The sequence below is a fragment of the Trifolium pratense genome, linkage group LG4 (assembly GCF_020283565.1).
Source record: "Trifolium pratense cultivar HEN17-A07 linkage group LG4, ARS_RC_1.1, whole genome shotgun sequence".
NCBI classification, from domain to species: Eukaryota; Viridiplantae; Streptophyta; class Magnoliopsida; order Fabales; family Fabaceae; genus Trifolium; species Trifolium pratense.
Window position 1 is genome coordinate 1567603 of NC_060062.1, and position 15756 is coordinate 1583358.

At 34.5% G+C, this 15756-nt stretch overlaps 1 protein-coding gene and 1 pseudogene across 1 annotated transcript; both read right to left on the reverse strand.

Annotated features, from left to right (window-relative positions):
* Nucleotides 1-453: 453 nt before the first annotated feature.
* LOC123920657 lies at nucleotides 454-7826 on the reverse strand (annotated as a pseudogene).
* Nucleotides 7827-8405: 579 nt separating this feature from the next.
* On the reverse strand, nucleotides 8406-15342 carry LOC123920492 (origin of replication complex subunit 4-like). Its single transcript, XM_045972753.1, has 17 exons — nucleotides 15049-15342; nucleotides 13603-13805; nucleotides 13424-13514; nucleotides 13293-13349; nucleotides 13115-13162; nucleotides 12288-12338; nucleotides 12152-12195; nucleotides 12016-12079; nucleotides 11720-11806; nucleotides 11428-11519; nucleotides 11265-11346; nucleotides 10734-10819; nucleotides 10539-10648; nucleotides 9404-9496; nucleotides 9260-9324; nucleotides 8971-9114; nucleotides 8406-8779 (listed from the first exon to the last, which is right to left on the reverse strand). Exons 2-17 carry the CDS (start codon nucleotides 13722-13724, stop codon nucleotides 8750-8752), a joined length of 1266 nt encoding a protein of 421 aa, XP_045828709.1. The 5' UTR covers nucleotides 13725-13805; nucleotides 15049-15342; the 3' UTR covers nucleotides 8406-8749.
* Between the last annotated feature and the right edge of the window lie 414 nt (nucleotides 15343-15756).

Sequence of the window (15756 nt, forward strand, 5' to 3'; positions counted from 1 at the left end):
GTGCAGTTAAGCATTTTCCAATATAATTAATTATAACGTTTGTAAAAAAAATTACATCAAAAGTTCTTTTTATTTTAGGAAGGAAATTTTATGAATCCTTAAAAAAGTATTAAATTTTGATCCCCTTAAAAATAAATGACATATTTTGGTTCATAAAAAATTTCTTACATGCAATTTTAGTCATACTATTTTTATACATCAGCTCTTTTATAAGATTTTTTTAATATAGTACTACATTAAAGTCATTAAATTTAATATGTAGAGATGGAGATATTATAAATAAGTTATTATCTTGTACCCAAAAAAAAAAGTTTCATGAATTACATTAGGAACATTTCATGAAATTGTATACTCATAACTTAAATTTCATTGGTAATGTCACATTCTTTGTATATTTTTGTTTCTCCAAATTAAATGCTTCTTGACTAAATATCTTCCCATCATGTCCTTTTCATTTAGGCCAAAAATTTCTTAGTGACCAAAGTTTGTCCCTTCTTAGTTCCCAATTCTCAAATACATAAATTACTATGTAGAAAATGGACATGTAGTGAAGCCTTTCTTTTTCCATGTAGTTTTTCCTCTAACAATTTCTTCATTTTGTTTTACTCCCTTAGCTTGTAAAAGATGTGTATATTTTATTGGTCTTTGCTCAAAGTAGCTCTCCACCACCATTTATAATATCCGATGATGATGCTAATGATAATCCATTAAACAAATTTGTGCAATAATTTGATTCTAACATACCATTAAGTACTATTTCATCTTCTTCAGGTTCACATAATGATTCAACTATATCTGAACTTCTTCCACATTCCCTTCTATATTCTAATATGATTCCATATAATTGATGACTCTCTAGAATTTGATCTGGAATGGTCTGTAAAATCATCAATAATAAAAAAGATTAAAGTTAATTATATGACATTCTAATAATGATATTAATATTGAAGAATGATGAGTAGATTAAGTTTTTTTTTTTTTTTTAATTTACCTCAAGCATCCATCTTAGATATTTTACATTATTAACATGTTGGTTCATGTCCAAATCACTTCTCTGGGGCTGCAAAGTGGACAGTGACAGAAAATCGTTAATTGTATACATTTTCCGTGTCGTGGCCGAATTTATAATTAAACTATAATGCAAGGTTTTAAAAAATGTTCGAAACCGCAATTATTTTTTTTTCTTTTCACAATCGAAATCGAAATACTAGCTGCATCAACTACATTTGACCTTAGTTATATGTAATATGAACGATTGTTACACATTCGTGATTAAAATGATGGAATACCTTTAAATCAGAATTCATGTATTTAGCCTCTTTGTCTAATTTGACGATTTTTTCGAGAGCATCTTCTTGTATCGCTTGTTTTTCTATGAACCAAGGTGTAAGTTCATCCCTCACCTCTTCCGGCATTTTGGAGAGGCGTCTTGTTTTACGGTTCATCATCACCCATGTACTGTTTTAATTATGTACTAATCTCAATTAGAACAAGTATGACAAAAAAAAAAGTTGAAGAAAGCTTCAAAAAGGTTATGGAAAATGTGACCAACCTTGTTGCACGAGCGAAAACTCGGCCTGTGGCATTATGATGGAAACAAGAATGACTTAGTGGGCTTTGACAATTGGCCCAAACCAAGACTATGGAAAGTTTATACTAGAAAGAGGACAAAAGAAGTTAAGAACGTGGCAGGGGAGGAATAATTGGCACGTGTCTGCCTATATAAAGGAAAGAGAAGAGAAAGAATAATCAGCCTAGTTTTCAGTTATGATTTGTGGGGTCATCTTTTGATGATTTTGGAGCACTGCTGTGCTAGGACTGATAGTGACATATCAGTATTTGTTATTCCTTTATTCTAGTACCTAATTCCCTGTATTTGTGGATCTCAGTTTCTTTACACATTTACAGAAGCAAATTACTATTGAATCAACTTTATCTCTATTATTCTATCAATATTATAATCACAGTTATCATTCCATCTTTATTCTATATATAAATATAACTTCTCATTACTTGAACCTATCAAATTGGTCCGACCTGCCGGATCAGCATAGCCTTACCAGAAATTGTTGATGCCACGCAAACCTGCAAAACCTAAGATGGGTGAACGCATTGATGTTTTAGAAACTCAGATGGAATCAGTTAACACAACTCTTGAGGGACTGGTTCGCCAGATGCAGCTGCAAGCTGATCAAATGAAACAACAGAGTCTGGTTCTTGCTGAATTGAGTAAGATTGTTGGTAAGAAAGCAGTAGACGATGGTGGTGGAGAATCATCTGCTGGAAATTCTTCGCAAAATGAATCTCGCTTGGCTGGTAAGAAGGTGAAATTACCGGTGTTTGAAGGTGAAGATCCAGTTGCTTGGATCACAAGAGCTGAGATCTATTTTGATGTTCAAAACACACCGGATGATTTACGAGTAAAGCTGTCACGATTGAGCATGGATGGTCCAACTATCCATTGGTTTAATCTTCTCATGGAAACAGAGGATGATTTGTCTTGGGAGAAATTGAAGCGTGCGTTGATTGCACGCTATGGAGGACGACGCTTGGAAAATCCGTTTGAAGAGTTGTCGACGTTGAGACAAAAGGGAACGGTGGAGGAATTTGTTGAATCGTTTGAGTTACTGTCTTCCCAAGTGGGAAGGCTTCCTGAAGAACAGTACCTTGGGTACTTTATGAGTGGACTCAAACCTCAGATCCGGAGACGCGTCCGTACCTTGAATCCACGCAATCGCATGGAGATGATGCGAATAGCGAAGGATGTAGAAGATGAAGTGAATGAAGAAGACGGTGAAGTTGAGAAGCGTAGCAATATTAAGAAGAATGGGTATGAGAGATTGGGCCTAAGTGATTGGGCTTCAAAAAATGGACCAAACTCTAAAGATCTAACCCGTTTCTCCAAACCGGGTGGGTCTTACCCGAATCAGAAAACGGGTATCGGTGGATCTAACTCAAAACCTACATCTTCTATGGCTTCAACGGCGCGAAAACAGGACAATGATCAGCGCAACAATTCGTATGAGAAATGGAAGGGAGTACGCAGTTTTCACAGTGATGAGGTAGAAGAAAGAAGAGCAAAAGGATTGTGTTTTAAGTGTGGTGGAAAGTGGCATCCTACCAACCACAAATGTCCTGAACGTGCGTTAAGAATCCTCATTCTTGGTGATGGAGAAGTGCTGAATGAAGAAGGAGAAATTGTGATGTTGGAAGAGGTAGATGAGGAGGCGAAAGAGGAGGAGGTGGAGTGTAGATCCATGGGTGTTCTGGGTAGTATGGGGGAGTATCAAACTATGAAGGTGGAAGGAAAAATTGCTCATGTCGATTTGTTAGTGTTAATTGATAGTGGAGCAAGTCATAATTTTATCTCACCTAAAGTCACCACTGCTTTAGGTCTTGTTATCACACCTATGCCTAGCAAGAGCATTAAATTGGGAGATGGTCACAAAGTAAGCACAAAAGGAGTTTGTGAAGGTGTGAAAATGAAGATGGGAATGTTAGAAATCGTGGTTGATGCCATGGTCTTGGAGCTAGGAGGGTTAGATATGGTGTTGGGAGTATCATGGTTGAGTACTCTTGGAGAGGTGGTCATGGATTGGAAGTTACTGACTATGCAATTTGTTCATAATGGACAACATGTGAAATTGCAAGGGGTAGGAAATAAAGGCAGCAACAACAGCTACTTGAATGCTTTTTTGAGAAATTGGCAGGGAAGGGAAGGAGTGGAATGGTGGTCACAATTTCAATCTATTACAGCTGACAAAATTATAGTGTCTCACGACATCAATGCTTTGTTAGCAACATTTCATGACGTATTCAAAGATCAAATTCAACTTCCTCCCAAGAGGTCTAAGGTGCATCAGATTAAGTTGAAACCAGATCATGGAAGTATAAATGTTAGGCCTTATAGGTATCCTCACCACCAAAAAGAAGAGATTGAAAGGCAAGTTACTGAGTTGCTGGAAGCAGGCATCATCAGACCAAGTATGAGTGATTATTCTAGTCCTGTGATTTTGGTCAAAAAGAAGGATAAGAGCTGGCGCATGTGTGTGGATTATAGAGCCTTGAACAAAGCAACAATACCAGATAAGTATCCTATACCTATTGTTGATGAACTGTTGGATGAATTGAATGGAGCTTCTTTATTTTCTAAAATAGATTTAAAGTCAGGATATCATCAAATTAGGGTTCATGAAGATGACATTCCTAAAACTGCTTTTCGTACCCACAACGGCCATTATGAATATCTTGTTATGCCTTTTGGTCTAATGAATGCACCAGCTACTTTTCAAGGTATTATGAATGATATTTTCAGACCTTATCTGAGAAAATTTGTATTGGTTTTTTTTTATGACATTCTAGTCTATAGCAAAAATATCCAACAACATCTGCAACATTTAGAAGTAGTTTTGAATGTGCTGACCTCAAACTGTTTTGTTGCCAATCAAGCTAAGTGTAAGTTTGGATGCACTCAAATTGATTATCTGGGTCACATCATTTCTGGAGAAGGGGTTTCTGTTGACCCTGAGAAAGTGAAATGTATTCTAGCATGGCCTGAACCAAAAAATGTCAAAGGAGTGAGAGGTTTTCTTGGTCTTACTGGGTACTACAGAAAGTTTATTAAGGATTATGGTAAACTAGCTAAACCACTTACTGAACTCACAAAAAAAGATAACTTTGCATGGGGTGTTGAAGCTAACAATGCTTTCCAGCACTTGAAGAAAGTTATGACATCTCCTCCAGTACTAATCCTCCCTAATTTTAACATCCCTTTTGAGGTTGAATGTGATGCAGCAGGGAGAGGAATTGGTGCTGTTCTGATGCAACAAAGACAACCAGTTGCATTTTTCAGTAAAGCTCTGTCTGATGGAAATCTCACGAAATCTGTGTACGAGAAGGAGCTGATGGCCTTAGTGTTGTGTATACAACATTGGAGGCATTATTTACTGGGAAAGGAATTTGTAGTGTACACAGATCACAAAAGTCTCAAACATTTTCTACAACAGAGGATCTCTTCACCTGATCAACAATGTTGGTTGGCTAAACTTCTTGGCTACCAATTTGAAGTGAGATACAAACCTGGATTAGAGAACAAGGCAGCTGATGCGTTGTCTAGATGTTATGATGAAACAGAGTTGAATTCTATTGTGTCTTATCCTACATGGGATGAGAAGCAGAAATTACTTGATGAGATTGCTACAGATCCTTACATACAAAACATGATCAAAAAAGTTCAAGATAATCCTAACGACAAGCCAGGTTTTGTGGTAAAGCAGGGAGTACTTTTATACCATGACAGGTTGGTGATCTCTCCACATTCACCCTCTATTCCTTGGTTACTAGAGGAATTTCATTGTACTCCTGCTGGAGGGCACTCTGGGTTTTTGAGGACATACAGAAGATTAGCAGATTCCTTATATTGGGTGGGAATGCAGAGGAGCATAAGGAATTTTGTTCAATCTTGTGATGTCTGCCAAAGACAGAAGTATAGTGCTACTAGTCCGGGTGGGTTACTTCAGCCACTTCCCATCCCTAATGCCATATGGGAAGAATTATCTTTAGACTTCATCACAGGTTTGCCTAAATCTAAAGGTTATGAGGCTATATTAGTAGTTGTGGATAGGTTATCAAAATATAGTCACTTTATTTTGTTAAAACATCCATATTCTGCTAAATCCATTGCTGAAGTATTTGTGAAAGAAGTGGTTAGATTACATGGGATTCCTATATCTGTGGTTAGCGACAGAGATCCCATTTTTGTGAGCCATTTTTGGTCCGAATTATTTAAATTACAAGGTACAAAATTAAAAATGAGTTCTTCTTATCACCCGGAGACAGATGGGCAAACGGAAGTTATAAACAGGTGTTTAGAGAGCTATTTAAGATGCTTTGCGTCTGAAAATCCTAAGGCTTGGTCTCACTGGTTGCCTTGGGCCGAGTTCTGGTATAACTCAACTTTTCACATTTCTATAGGAAGAACACCTTTTGAAGTGGTGTATGGCAGGAAGGCTCCTCCCATAGTCAAGTTCTTGTCTAATGAGACCAAGGTGGCTGCTGTGGCAGTGGAATTAGAAGAAAGAGATGAGGCTTTGAATCAGTTAAAACGTCATTTGCTGAAAGCTCAAGAACAAATGGCAAGCTATGCAAACAAGAAGAGGAGAGATTTGAGCTTTGAGGTAGAAGAATGGGTCTTTCTCAAACTGAGACCCCATAGACAACACTCTGTGATACGAAGAATAAATCAAAAAATGGCTGCTAGGTACTATGGCCCGTTTCAGATAGAGGCAAAGATTGGTGAAGTTGCTTATCGTTTGAAAATGCCAGCTGAGTCTAAAATTCACAATGTTTTTCATGTGTCTTTGCTTAAGAAGGCAGTGGGAAATTATCAAGTTCAAGGACAGTTGCCTAAAGAATTGGAAATAGATGATGTTGAGGATGTCTATCCTGAGCAAGTGTTGGGTTCCAGAATTGTTAGGCAGGGTAATCATGAAGTGCAGCAAAGTCTAATTAAGTGGAAGCATAAGACCATGGAAGATGTTACCTGGGAAGACAATGATTTTTTAAAGGGTCAGTTTCCTGAATTCTGCCTTGAGGACAAGGCTTTTGTTAAGGAGGGAGGAATTGATGGAAACAAGAATGACTTAGTGGGCTTTGACAATTGGCCCAAACCAAGACTATGGAAAGTTTATACTAGAAAGAGGACAAAAGAAGTTAAGAACGTGGCAGGGGAGGAATAATTGGCACGTGTCTGCCTATATAAAGGAAAGAGAAGAGAAAGAATAATCAGCCTAGTTTTCAGTTATGATTTGTGGGGTCATCTTTTGATGATTTTGGAGCACTGCTGTGCTAGGACTGATAGTGACATATCAGTATTTGTTATTCCTTTATTCTAGTACCTAATTCCCTGTATTTGTGGATCTCAGTTTCTTTACACATTTACAGAAGCAAATTACTATTGAATCAACTTTATCTCTATTATTCTATCAATATTATAATCACAGTTATCATTCCATCTTTATTCTATATATAAATATAACTTCTCATTACTTGAACCTATCACTTTACTTCTTATGAGCCAGTCGCGTCGCATTCCATTCTTGCCGGACGCTCCAACCCATGTGTCAATTTCAAGTACCTCTCCCCTGTCACAAGAGAAATGTATACCTACTTGTTATTATGATTTTTGTTATGTTATGATGATGATACTTTGGTAATAAAAATAAAACTACATATCATTCATTAAAATTGTTTTAAATCTTAAGTAAATTTTTTATTCTTATGTTACTATGTACAACAATGTATTCTGATTATGATTTAGGATTGCCATGGTCCATGGTGAAATAAAATATTGAATATTGAATATTTTAGTGAAATCTATGCAATGTATATATCAATATAATTTAAATTTAAAAGAGTTTGTTGCAGTTTAATTAATCTATGCAATATAGATTAATTAAATTAATTACCTGAAGAAGATTGAGAATGCTCTCAAGTGTTGCAGTTTTATCAGCACCAACTTCATAGGACCTAATAACAACAGTTTGTCTATAACCAACACCACCTTCAACAATAAGACCTTGACGATGATGATCAACTAATTGCTTCTTTGTTGGTATGTTTTGGCGTTGACTATTTTCAACAAGAGTTGTAGGTGCAGCTTCAGCTGTTTGACTAAGTGATTCAACTTTAATTGGAGACCTAAAAGCACTTCCATTAATTCTAATGTTACTGTTACTATTCAAATGATCATGTTGATTTTCTTTCATAGAACAACATCTTACAACAAAAGAAGAAGTTGAATATGTTAAATTAGTAAAAGCAACCATATTTGAGTTTCACTATGATATGGAAGGAGTGAAAGATTGGAAATGAAACATGTTATTTATAGTTTAAAGTTTGGACGGATTGAACAAAGAAGAATGAGAGACAAAGAAGTGAACCTTATATGATTTTAGCTGACAAATCAAAGAAACATTGCATGGTTTTTGATGCTTGTCAAATACACAATAACCTTGAATTGATCGATAAGCTAAAATGGGACAAAAACAACTGTTTAGTTTATGTCAGCCAACTTTGTGAGTTTGTGAAATATAGATAAAAAATGGGATTTCTCTTTGAACATTAGCTAACTTGATATCATAAACCTTTTTTTTACAAGATCATAAACCTTGTCCTCTTCCATGTTAATAATAACGCATAGTGTTTATATTACGTTGGTACCAAGATTTAAGAATACAATTGAAATTAGTAGTGTTTTTGAAAAGTAAAATGATGACTTCATTCCATTTTAACTAAACTCATATTTTAAGAAATCAACCAATGCACTTAACCAAGTTAACGACTACTTTGTTTTTTGTGCAAGTAAAAGACACACGTTAACTTTTGTACTGTTTTGTAGGGTGATGTTTCGATCAATTTCTTCGATTGGGTCTATTAATTTTGCTTCTTGTCTCCATTTTGTTTCTCTATACTACAGATTCCGATAAATGGAATGCAAGATTGTATGTTGGCTTCCTAAACAATTTTGATGGCATAACTTACTAATACATAAGGGAGTACATCAATACATAAATATGTGTGCTCAAACACAAATTTCATTTCCATGTACATCAGTTATAAACTTATAATCAAGGAAAGGTATTGACTAAACAAAATATATCTCTTTCTTCACGAACAAGCTCGTCTCATACCACCTCGTAAATGACCGGCGTGAGGCAGCAAACAATTATGGTCTTCAGGTGTTTATCCTTCACGAATCTATTAACTTTTGAAGGATAGCCTGCCAAAAAATAAAAATTTATAAATTTTGCTCCCGTTACCTACCATCGCACATGTGACATATAACAATAATTGATAGAAGTTACAAGCAAAGCAAAAAACAAAAATAACCCAAAACACAATCAAATACTCATGTGATTCATAATGTAGCATAAAAATAAAATATAGGTGGGCTTTTGTCAGTTAACTTACGGGGCATGACTGATATGCCTTTAATCCCTGATACAGCTCACCAGATGAAATTAAGAGCTTTACAGGACGAAATTCAACAGACAAACTATGTCCTCTATTGTCTGAGAAACATATTAATTCACGATGTATAAGATGTTCAAATGCCTGCAAACACATAGTAAAAATGCCATCAAATAAGTTTGGGATCGGTGTCAGACGATCATAGGTGATGGGAAACATACTATAACAATCATTTACTTATATATAAACACATTTGGCTTAAATAAATCATCAAAGCAAGTGCACACACCCTTAAACAGACATTCCGTGCATAGTAATCAGAAGTCTGGAAAGAATCATGAACGCTTTTATACTCTGCAAGATATGGCAGATGCGTTAAGGAATAAAGTGAAATAAAGTGACAAGAATAATGAGATAAAAAAACAACTATCACCTTTCATCACTGCGTTGAAGTTACATAAACTTTTCTCTTTAACTTCCAATCTCTTCATGCATACCAAAATATAAAGTTCTAAAATGGAGCAATCTGCTTGCAACGAAGATATAACCAAAAAGCCATTAGTTTCTTCGTGAAGACCAACGGGAGAGAACTGAAAATGCAATTGCCCTTCTTTCTTTCTTTTTTCCACGTTTTTTTCAACTAAAGAATATGGCAATGTTTTGCAGTTTTCAATTAAATGCAATTGCCCTTCTTTCTTTCTTTTTTCCACGTTTTTAATCTACGAAGTAATTAATAATTATTATGCAAGAATATCATCTCACATGCTACAACAGTTTTTCTCCCTTAACACATAGGGTATATGGAAGAACTCGTGTCTTATAACTTAGAAGATTCACATGTTATGTCTTCAGTCTGGACATAGTCCTATAACAAAAGCTAGCAATTTTAAATATCCCTAGTTCGGATTAAAAAGAGAAAAAAAAATCCCTAGTCCTACGCATTCTTCTTTTCCAATCAAGTCTTGGTGCATCAAAGAAAAAAATTACATTACTATGCCACAGGGAATTATGCAGTGAGGGAGGTATTAATGTACCATACATATGCAGTTTAAAAAAAAGGTATCCATATATTGAGGAAGGAGAAGTTTGTTGAAAATAAGTGTTGAATCTAAATACGTAGAATATGTCTGTGCTCTTGATTCAGCAGCAGTCAAACCTTCAAATCATATATCATCTCTAAATATAAATCATGGGTAGGTATTATTTATTATAGATCCACAACAGTTATATAAAAGGAGAAATGTCAAACCTTCCCAGGAAACCTAAAGATATATAAAAGGAAAGGAAACCTAAAGATATATAAAAGGAGAATTGTTTTGAGCTAGAGAAATATTTATTATTTTATGTTGCTAGACATAAACAAATTTTTACTAGAAATATTATATGGTGTCAGACATCATTGAGTATACCAAAAGAAAACTCAAAGGGGGAGAAACCAAGACTCGTCAAATGGGAACAGTTAGGAACTTGATGAAATCTCTAATGCATAAAAAAGAGCATATTATAAGGTCTTTGAATGTGTGTTTACTATCACAAAATAAACATTAAAAAAAAAAAAAAAATCATACTTCTTAAACATTCCAGTTTGGGCTGTCTCTGGATGCTTGAAGATGCAGTTTCAAAGTTTTCCCGGGACAGAAACCCAGTCTGCAAATCCATATGAGAGACTGCGTAGAATCTGGAAAATCAACAAACTCGCTAAGTCTGGGAGAATAGTCTAATTGATATTGAAAAACTGATAGAAGTGTGAAAGATATACTTACAGGAACCTCAACAAATGTTTGACAGAGGAGTCAAAATTCAAATATTTATTGAAGATTTCTTTGAACTTTTTGTCTTCTATAATATTCTGTAATTTGTAAAGGATTTCTTTCCTAGATACGGAAGTTTGAACTTTCAATAATCAAGAAAATAAAAAGTTGTAAATTTCCCTGTGCAAATGATAGTTTTTATAGACGTGAAATAGTTGTTCTTGATGAATCAATTATTCCTAGAAACACATATACAATGAATGCAAAGAACTGAAAAGGATTGCAACAATAGTTATTTCGGCATAGCTCACTAACTTATATTAATGCATATATGAACATCTGGCCAAAGTACAAAAATGTATGCATTATGGGTTAGAAACCAATTATTAAGTCTTCAAAATTGCAGAATATAGCAGGCATGCAAACTTCAATCCAATTGGTTTGCAAAATGAATATATTATAATGGATGGCCTCCCTGTATATTCTGAAGGCGCTCTAATTAACTAGATTCAACATAAAATTCTCTCTGGATAAAAAGGATACTTGAACCCTTTTATTAAATTCAACAGCGTAATCATATGGAAGGCCCGACTCTAATGGTAATGTCAGCATATGCGCCAGTAATCTGCATAATAAGTCAAAACAGTAGTGTATTTAACATCGTATTCAGCATGGTCCATTCCACAGACAATTACTATTTATCTACCTTTGTGAATTTTCTATTGAAGGTGGTAAGAACAACAGCTTTCTGTGTGAAAAACGAGATCGTACTCTTTTCTCCAATAGCTGATCTGCATCCTGCATGGTCAATTATCTTGGTTTGTAAAATTTATCTCATTATCTCCTAGCACCTTATGCAATGATAGATTCTCAAAATGTGAGCAAAAGAAATTGGAAAATCAAATTTAAAGAAATCTTTTTGTTTTTTAATCATGTATAAACATCCAGACTTGATACTAATCATCATAGAAAAAAGGAAATAACTGTAAAGCACATACCAGGCGGCAACTAATTCCTATTACTACAGCTTGTGATGATACAGATTGCATTGCATCTAGCAAGCTATATAGTAGCCGCTGTTTACCCTGCAAAAAATTAGAAAAGAAAATAGAAGTAAATATATGGTTAAAGAAGTCAAACCCAAACATATAATAGATAACAATCCACATAGACCACAACTACAATAAATTAATATAGTAAGTAGTTGATCATAATTCATAACTACAATCATAACCAAAATTTTATACTAAGCTTTTGAGTAACAGTCAAAGGGGAAAAGAAAGTAGAGCCTTACCTGAGCAAAGAGGTCAAACTCATCCAAAATAAAAATTACACTTTTATGTGCTAATCCGCATTCCCTACATAACAACGATAATAAATGATTTAGAAATTCAAAATATTCCTTTTTCAACAAAGAAAACTTTACTTACTTTAACACGGCTACCATAAATTGGGAATTGTCATCAAATGATGCCTACAAAATACAAAATGTTCATATAAAAAATCAACAAGTCATTGTACCACAGGTGAAAATGTATAGTATGAATTGTGTACAAGTTATGTTACCGCTTTCGAGAATAGCAATTGATGCTCCATGCATAACTGCCTAGCTATTTCCTGATTAATCATCATTTGCAACAACAAATGAGATGCCATACAAGAAAAGGAAGCAGTGCAACTTAAATCTACTAGTTTAAACAATTTCCAATAAGATTTATAAATTCTATAACATGGCTAATGTAAACATCATTGCTCTTGTCTAACGAGAAAGAATCTAAGGTGCACTGTCCATCACCTTCCAATTCCTTTGAAGGCTTACAAGTTTGTAGCAGGAGAAATATTTAACCAGAATTCAAAAAGATCACTGTCACACTTCCTCAATAAGAATAATCTATAAGCTCTCTAGCTAATTCACTGTTGAAGATTATAATGTAGTGAAGTTATGTAGTTTATCACTCAAGTAGACTTCATGCCAACAAGTGTTGCTTTATTATTTAGACAAGATTGGGAACATAACCAGGGAAACAAATTAGGCAAATAAGAAGCCTTAGATTGCAAATAAAATAAGACTAGCATAATCAAAATTATCATCGTCAGTAAGTCAACGCACAACATAAAGCACCTGAAAAATCAAGATACATAAGAAAACTATTTACTTTAGAGAATATAAAAGAGGCATATGTCAGGGTTCGAATCCCAGTGATAGGAATAGGCCTGCATTTGTTGGGATATAAGAGTTGCCTCTTAACTAGTATCTACATTCTCGGGGAACTAAACCTGTGACTATTGACTATGGCCCATGTCTATGGGGATACTCTAGGTTCATTCTCGGATAAAAATAAGAGACAACTAAGTTATAATACGATAAGTGCTTCAATTGGTATGAGAAGAACCTTGAATGCAGAGATGTCATCACTATGCAAAAGCCCACTCAGTCTGACCTATAGAAATCCATGAAAACATAATTCAGAGTGAAAACAAACATTCCCAGTGACATCTTCCAATATTAAAGGATAAATAATAAAAACTAATTTCTTATAATTTACGGAGGTAATGAATTGAATTGAATACCACTGAAATGGAGTCTGGATATTGAAGTAACAAATCTTGAATGACAAGATCCAAAACCTAAAAAGAGAAAACAAAGTGAAAAGAAACCCTCAAATAGATTGGTTGTGATGTGTGGAAATAGGGGAACAAACCGCAAGCTTCCCGGAGCCACGTGGACCGAGGAGAAGAATAGAATTGTTGCAAGCCTCCGCCACTGAACTTGATATCATGAATTTCAGTTTGCTGATGATAATTGATTATTAAATCAGTTACAGTGTGATTTGATTAAAATTAAACTGAGGAAGGAAAGTTTGTCAGAAGAATACTAGACCTGTAGTTTCCATCTGAAGAATCCTTGAAGATGAATCCGGTGTCACAGATTCTGCTTCGAAGTAGGTTCAACGCTTTCACTATGTGATGATTCTCTCCCTCCGTTTCCATTGCCACTGCCATTTCCGGTGATAGAAGATTATTTGGCGTGAAGGGAACAATAACCCCGCCTATTTATTTATTTTGATTTACTAATCCGTATACCTGTGCAATGCATGTGGCAAATTATGGTTAAGTGTAAACTTTTAATTTAAAACTTATGCATATAAAATTAAATTTAAAAGTTACATATTGATAAAAAAAAAAAATCATTGCAAAAGACCTGCACAACAATGTCTATAGTACACAATGGACCTTCGTTTAACTTGAATAAAATAAATAAGTACTTCCATATTAAAAGATATATTTATAAATTATAAAACACTAACAGCAACAAATATGGCAGGCCTCTAGTCATTGCGTGTTAATAAGGTGATTTAAAGCCTTTGCCTGCACGTCATGAGGCTTCACGATTTCTAAAGGTTTAACCGACTAATGTAATCTCTATGGATCAAAACTGAAGTTTCATTTTATTAGACCAGTTTTTAAAATTGAATCAAAATGGAAGTAATATTAATAAACTCAACCAATGACTTGCAACATTAGAATAAATACAATTAATACAATTAGTCTAATAGTTATCGTACGAACGCAGTGACCAATATAGGACTCTTTCATTTTCAATGCCAATAAATCCCAGCACCATGTCCACATTACAGAAGATACTTACAAGTTACAAAATTGCAGGCTGACTACTCATTAGAAGAAGGTAAATATTATATAATATATGCAGCACCTACATATCAAAATAAAATCCAAGCCACGCACAGCTACTAAACTTCTCAAAAAGCAGATTGAGACTAATTGTATTAATTAGTCTCAATCTTCTTTCTCTATTTCCCTGGTGCACCAAAAAGCAGATTGAGAAGCTCATTAGCTAAGCCAGTTGCCGGATACCAAGTCTTAAAAAAAAATAGCTAAGCTTTATCTACGATAACTATTCGACTAACTGCATTTATCCTTCCTAATGTTGCAAATCATTGGTTGAATCTGTTAATATTACTTTCCAATTTGATTCAATTTTAAAACTGGTCTAATAAAATGAAACTTCAATCTTGATCCATAGTGGTTACATTAGTAAATTATACCGATTTCAAAGATTGAATTAGTAGCAACATAAGCAAATAAATCATACCTCACAATGACCAAAACAATATTCATCAATCTTTTAAGGAATAAGAAAAATAAAAACATAAACATTTTCATTTTGTTCAAAAGCAGCACAAATCACAATCAGAAACCCTAAATTATAACAAGTGATCCTAACGTTTTGTGAATCACTCACTTGAAGATTCAAAGCAACGCAAGAAACAGAGAATACAACACGAGAATAGGCGAGGTTGATTACCTTTTGGGGAGACGGCGGATGAAGAGCGAAACCGGTGAGGTTGATTCTCAATTCGGAAAATTAACGGTGGCGAACGAGAATGAGAGCACTGAAGGAGGTTGTTTCGTACGATAATTATGGTTGAAACAAAGAGTGGCGAGTGAACGGAGAGGTTGAAACGAGCACGGCGAAGGAGATGATAGAGTTTGAACGGTGAACGGCGAACGGCGAGCTTTTTGAACGGTGAACTTTCAGAGCGCGAATATTTCCCGCTTATTATTTGGGTGTAGTAGAAGAAATAAGGGGTGTTGAATAGTAAGTTCCGTCTCATAAAAATGTCAAATTTATATTTATTTTTTCGGTCTCAAAATATTTGTTATTTTAAAAAAAAAATGGAAGAAATTTTAAAATATTATTAACGTACTGTAATATTATTTTTTTCATTAATATACTTTTTCTTTTCTTTTGCACAAACACTGTCATCAAAGGGCAGTATAATTGTGTTATTATCAAATAAAGAAAAAGAGCAATACAATTGCTTTGTCAATATGAAATGTAATTTACACTTGAGAGAATAAAGTAATGGTTTGTTATCATTGATTAAGAGATAGTAACATATAAAAATTTAGAAAAAATGAATTTAGATAGTGTTAGATTACACTTTATTCTCTCAACTGTAAATCACACTTGAGAGAATTCATTCCCGTGTTCATCCATCGTAGTGGGGAG

Excerpts from the sequence above, each read along its gene's own strand:
- LOC123920492 (XM_045972753.1), bottom strand. The coding sequence starts at position 13,724 with ATGGCAGTGGCAATGGAAACGGAGGGAGAGAATCATCACATAGTGAAA. Across the intron at positions 13,515-13,602 it reads TCTTCAGATGGAAACTACAG|CAAACTGAAATTCATGATAT; the intron begins GTCTAGTATTCT and ends AATTATCATCAG. Across the intron at positions 11,807-12,015 it reads AGTTTGACCTCTTTGCTCAG|GGTAAACAGCGGCTACTATA; the intron begins GTAAGGCTCTAC and ends AATTTTTTGCAG.